The sequence below is a fragment of the Alligator sinensis genome, unplaced genomic scaffold (genome assembly GCF_000455745.1).
Source record: "Alligator sinensis unplaced genomic scaffold, ASM45574v1 scaffold7_1, whole genome shotgun sequence".
NCBI classification, from domain to species: Eukaryota; Metazoa; Chordata; order Crocodylia; family Alligatoridae; genus Alligator; species Alligator sinensis.
This window is the reverse complement of record NW_005841843.1, coordinates 4,651,284-4,657,326: the sequence shown is the minus strand read 5'-3', so window position 1 is coordinate 4,657,326 and position 6,043 is coordinate 4,651,284. Positions and strand designations below refer to the sequence as shown.

General features: G+C 38.6%; 1 protein-coding gene across 1 annotated transcript in view; it reads right to left on the bottom strand.

Annotated features, from left to right (window-relative positions):
* The window catches only part of LOC102385477 (teneurin-2), an 818,212-nt gene that overhangs the window by 278,288 nt on the left and 533,881 nt on the right, over positions 1-6,043 (bottom strand). Inside the window, exon 4 of the mRNA XM_025205636.1 lies at positions 2,069-2,303. Coding sequence (XP_025061421.1) covers positions 2,069-2,303 — 235 coding nt within the window. The remainder of the gene's footprint in view (positions 1-2,068; positions 2,304-6,043) is intronic.

Sequence of the window (6,043 nt, the reverse complement as noted above, 5' to 3'; positions counted from 1 at the left end):
CACTCTGAGTTTCATATACTGATTTGCCTGTGCAGCTCCCAGAAGTGATGAATGCATGTGTCAGGGAAAAGAAAAAAGGATCATCCTTCCCTTCTTTGGAGGGGAAATGAAAAGCTCTTTCTTGGGACTCCCCCAAGAAGCAGCTTTATTCAGTCTTCCTCTCCTCGGAGGACCCCTTGCAGCCAGCATGGCTTCAGAAGGGGCAGCCTCTGGCTTTGAGAGCATGGGTCTTCTCAGTTGCTGGTTTCTCTGGTGAAACATAGAACCCCCACCTGTGGGAGCTCCTTCTTTTTGGTCAGCTCTTGGAAAGGAGGGTGGGTGTTTTCTTCTTTAAAAGAAGAGGGTTATCAGAGTGCTGGATGTCACAAGCAGCACAGCAGATGCTGCTTCAAAACAAACAGTCTTTGTTGTGCCATTCCAGCTTCTTCTGTCCGCACTCAGACTTCCCTCTGCGCATCCTGGAACCTCCTCTCCCCAGCTTTCTCAGAGCTTCACTCATTTTCCTTTAGTCATCAGCCACACTTGCAAAATAAAAAGTTATAAAACTATAGTCCTAACCTGGGCACAGTCACCCAATACAATGAAACATTAAGTCAGGGGGAACCAATCAGGGGGGCTGTTTCTGGGCACTGCTACCAGGCCCAGACTGTCATCTTTTCCTGGGGTGAAAAGGGCATATAGATGTCTTGCACAGAGAAATATTTACAGGCATTATTTAGAGTAAAGCCTGCTCATGCTGAGCCCCTAAAGTGCTCCCTACTGGAACTGCAGATTGGAATCCAGCTCATGTACTATTCTTCATCACAGCACATACAAACTGCTGCAAGGAGCAGTGAACTGCTGCATGCTCCTAGTTTAGGTGTAGGAGGCTTAAAGAGCAGGTGCAGCGAATACTCATTCACTCCCTAAAGCTAACAGCTTTCTGCTCCATTCTTGGGGACAAAAAGCAAAGACATACACCAGATTCTTGCTCTTGGATATGCTCACAAAAATCTTGTATATCTTGATTCCCCATCTGCTCAAAAGAATGGGCCAAGCAAACAGAACAATGGGATGGTGCAGGAATATACACGGTCCTGCAGACATCATCATAATCACTAGTTCTAGTTTTAGGCAGATCAGCTTTGCCAGTGTCCTTTGATAGTGAAACTACAGGGTAACAATAAGATTAACTTTGCATCCACAAATGATAATGAAACAGAATATTCAGAAATCCTTCATTCCAGAATGCTATCTATCTATCTATCTATCTATCTATCTATCTATCTATCTATCATTTCTGCAAACCAGAATGATGTACTTTTTTTAGTTTATATATAACTACTTCCCTCGCAGGCACAAAGCTGTTAGCATGTACAGGAGGGATTAAAGTGAATCTGCATGTTGGATGAAATATAAATTAAAATTATAGCTCTGTCAGTCTTGAATCAGGGATTGTTTCTCTAGGTCTCCCAAAACGCTTAATTTCAAATGAGTCTTCATTTATTACTTCAGGAAAGACCAAATGCATAATTTATCAGTGATACTCAGTCAATATACCCTTATAAGCAAGTTTCCCCTGAGCCTTGGAGTAAAAATATGTTATGCTAATTCTATTAGTTGTGTACACAAGAGCTGTCTGAATGAATAAACAAGCATTAAAGCATAGCACATGAACAAAGAGATGTCTAACTGTCCATCTTTCAATGATAAATGCATAAGCACCTTAGATATTTTGGTGTAGAATAACTTCCATTTACGTCACATTAGGTAAAAGATACATTGACATAAAGTCAATAAAATACATCCCCTTCCTTTGAACCAAATTCTTTTGTATTTTCAGAGTATTTTTCCCCAAGCAGTTGCCTTAACACATGCTTGTGTAGCATTACAGTAACCTGAGAACAAACCTGACTTGATTATCCACATCTTAACTACCAAAATTCTGCTATTTGAAACAGATTTCCCTGCGTCTACGCTGTAAAATTCCTCAATTGTAAGAAACCTCAATTATCCAAGTTTATTCCAAGTATCGTTCAGGTAACTGAAACAAAAGGTGTGTTCTAAATGCAATCATACTGAGACCTACCTAGTCTCCAGTGGCACGTTGCTATTGAGCACCCAGCTATCTTGAAGTTGCACAGACTCAGGAGTGGTGGCCAGGTCATTTGGTGCAGGAGCTGGTGCATGGATCTGGTTCCGCCGATTTGTGAGTGAGTTCCTGTTTAGGGAGTTGGCAGAGGAGTGATGATGGGACAATGTATGATTGTGAGGAGGAGGAAGAGGTGGTCTCAGTGTTGACTGGCTGTGATGATTTGAAGGGCCTAAAAGAGAAAAGAAAAAAAAGTCACAAGGTCTGTTAGACTATTCCCCAAGTATTTTCAGTGGGGCAGCTACTAAGAGGCAAGCCTCAGTCCTGAAAAGTTGCCCCTTAGAGCACATTTATAGTCTGATAAATTGACATTTGTAGGTTCCATGCCGACAGTATAGACAGGCATCCAATTCCAGCACTGGTGAGAAAGGGATTTCTTCTAGAACTTAGATAGCCTTGCTTTGATAAAGAGTATAACATGTTATTGTTAGTCCATAAAGCAAACAAAGTTAAATAATGCACAGGAAAGCAAGATAAGGACAGGCAAAAATATGTTATTTCAGTACAGCTGCTTTTCTAACCACAAACATATAATAATAAATAAGTGTATTTATTTGCAATTCCTTATACTGTGGGTAATTTAAAAATTTTACTAAACGGTGAACTAGATTAAAATATAAGAAAATCATAAGTCAGTGGATTTAATCATTACATTAATTTATAGTTTTTAGTAAACAATTATTCTAAAAAGTAACAGCAAAATTATAATTAGACTGATGTATGCTTGTTTTTGGAAACTCTGAAGCACATATTTTGGATTTAATGAATCAAACAATGGAAGAAAATATCACCAGGGAACACATTTACAGCTAGATGGATCTGTTTTCACATAGAACAATGAACTATAGGAAAAATGGTCTCTTCGATTAACTAGACGTAAGGTCAGTATTTACAAATATGGGGTCCTAAAGTTCAGCTCCTAGAGAAGTGGCCTGTTTTTCAGATGTACTGAATGCTCCTTTAAAGGCTGCTAATCATCTTTGAAAATTGGACTACATTATTAGGAGTCCAAATATGGACCCAGAAGCTTAACTTCAGCGTCTAAATTTGAAAACCGTGACCCTAATACATTGCATATTCAGAGCAGATTCTGGCACCCTCACATGGTTAAGCAAGGAAAGGTAGGTGAAGGAGTTCCTCCCTCTCTTTGTACAAACTAGACAACTTAGGTTCCTTATGTATTGAAGGTGGAGATGACGGCTGTTAATAGCAGCAGTGGCACTCAGCAGCCAAAGAGGGCAGAGGTAGAATTAGGCTTCCTCCCATCATCCTCTTCACTCCCTGTCTTCTGTTGTGTCCCACCCAAGATAGCAGTAGGACTGGAGGAGGAACAGAAATGGGAGTAGAGTTGACCCCTATATAATTTTGTGGCCCCTAGAAAGCACTGGCAGATAGAAAATAAACATGCAAGTTTCTTTGGGAACATTTGTGTATAAGGAGGTGATAAGAAAAAGAATTTCTGCAGTTTGCGTGTTAAATGAAGGTGCCAAGAACTGCCTCTGAAGAAATGGAAATCTTACTTTTTATCCACAGAAAATGTTTATTATTTTAGACAGAAAGGTACTTTGCACAAATACCTTCTAAACTTTGCAGCTCACTTCAAGTGCTGCCTGCTTATTAATTTTGCCCTGGATACTTTCGAAATGCTTCATCCTTCTTGTACTTGCTTGAAGAAGATTGTTTAGCCCAACATGCTTTTATAGTCAAAACCCATATGGACAGGCTACAACATCAAACATCTGATCGATTCTAGGTCCTTATGCCATTTCCAAGAATTGTGAGGAATAAGGCACAGCAGGATGACAATGTGTTTGGATAATATCCACATACATTAGCTTAGTAGAATTATTTTTCCAAAGTCTGAATTCTGGCACTGAACAAAACATGTTGATTTGGATTTCAGTAAATGGATTTTGTGAGTGATAAAATGTAAATGAGTGTACTTATGTATTATAAATTACTCCAGAAAACCCATATGTTTCATAGTTTCAGTAATCAACCTATTTTTGAGGCAGTTTCTCTCTTTTTGTAAATTCAGCTATGTCCTTTCACAACAAGATTTCATAATACTAAAGGTGTGCTTAGGAAAAAACCATAAAATCATTGTCGTCTTTAAAGTATGCTAGATTTAAATAAGTAACTATATTTTAGATACATTATTACAGAGTACATTTGTTATAACCCAGGTTCAAGAAAGCACTTAATCACATACTTTGGTCAATCTCAGTTTCACGACAGACCTTAAGTACAACACTTGATCTTAGTCCACAAGAGGCCAAGAACCGATTAACAAAGTATGTGATAAGGTCCAAATGACTGCACTGAACAGCATTAACTACTGTTCTGAATAGGAATGGACTAAATCACATGCTTAAATTAGCAGGCCCTTCATTTCTGTGTAGTATAGGAGGCTAAATATAGACAAGATTTATTTTTTAACTGTGTGTAGCTTCCCACTATTGATGGATCTATTTTGAAAGATAAATCATTGCCTGCTATAACAGAGAATCTTTCTCATAATCGTGTAACCACAAAATTAAGGGCTGTTTATAAAAATGAACTGACAGTAAAGTGAAGATAATATCACTAATAATAATAACTATTTCTAAAAAATTATGGTGGCAAGTTTCAATGAAACACACAGAAATGAATTAAAGACTCAGTTTCTATTTTATAAATACAGAGCTATATACACATAAATTATTAATAGCTATATGATTATATATTGAAACTTTTAAAGTTCAGTATATTTATCTTAATATAGCACAACAATTAATATAGAAATGATCTAATAAATACCGTAAAAATCTTAAAGATATTGAAAGAGGCACTGCTTTTTCACTGAATTGGGCCCAAACAAAAAAAATCACTTTAGAACTTTGCATAGGGCTGAAAAATGAATTTGGATCTGAACTTCTACACCATTAATATACAGGCATACTGGGCTAAGCTAGTAGTAACTACAGCAATACTACTTGATATTTTGTTGATTTTGGAACTTCAAGAAGGAGGAACTACTCTTCATGTAATTAAGAATCAGCAGCTTGAAGGATTGGTATACTGTATCTTACAATATGTGATGCTCTGTGGTTTCTTGCTATTGCCACTGTAGTTGAAAGCCTAAAGATGAGGAATATCTTGATGGGTACAAATAACTTTTCCCTCCCTAGTTCACAATTTATTTTTATTAATACAAAGGATGTCAATATACTGGTGTACTCTGGAAAAAGAAAATTTGTGGGAGTTATTTTCTTCTCAAATATTACATCAAGTAGGGAAATTATCAAGCTAAACTTATTCAGTCATAGATGTTTGGGTCTTGCAGTGGGAGGATTGTTTTAAATACTAACTAAAGCCATAAAGCTTGAAATGCAGGGGTGCAAATACATGTGCAGGGAGGCTTCTCCAATGCATTGTAATTACAGTGTGTCAGAGCAGACTCGATTAATCAAAAAGCTTGAGCCTGAATTGATTCAATCTTTGCAGGTTAGTCTAACCTGGCTAGGCTGAATCAGTCTAACTGCACAGACATCCCAGAAATGCAGGCACCTGGCTGCAGTGGCTCAGGCTATAAGGCAGGAGCCACTAGTGCAGCCCTCCCTCCCTTCCACAATGCTGAGTTGAGGCGTGGGTTGGCCACATCCTGTCAGGATGCTCTGATTAGGGACGGGTTCCCTGCCTTCTGACCAGCCCAGCAGGGAATTGATAACACAGTGTTTATCAACCTTAACTCAGTGTTTATCACCCCATTGAAGAAAACAACAGAGGGACATTACTAGCTACCTGTTGATTCTACCTTTGTCCATGTGCCACAGCACTGACCATAGAGCATGCAGTCTGCAAAATAAGGCTGAGAGGTGTCTGTGTAAGGCAGAGGGGATGGGAAGGGGAGGGGGGGGGGATGAAGAGGGG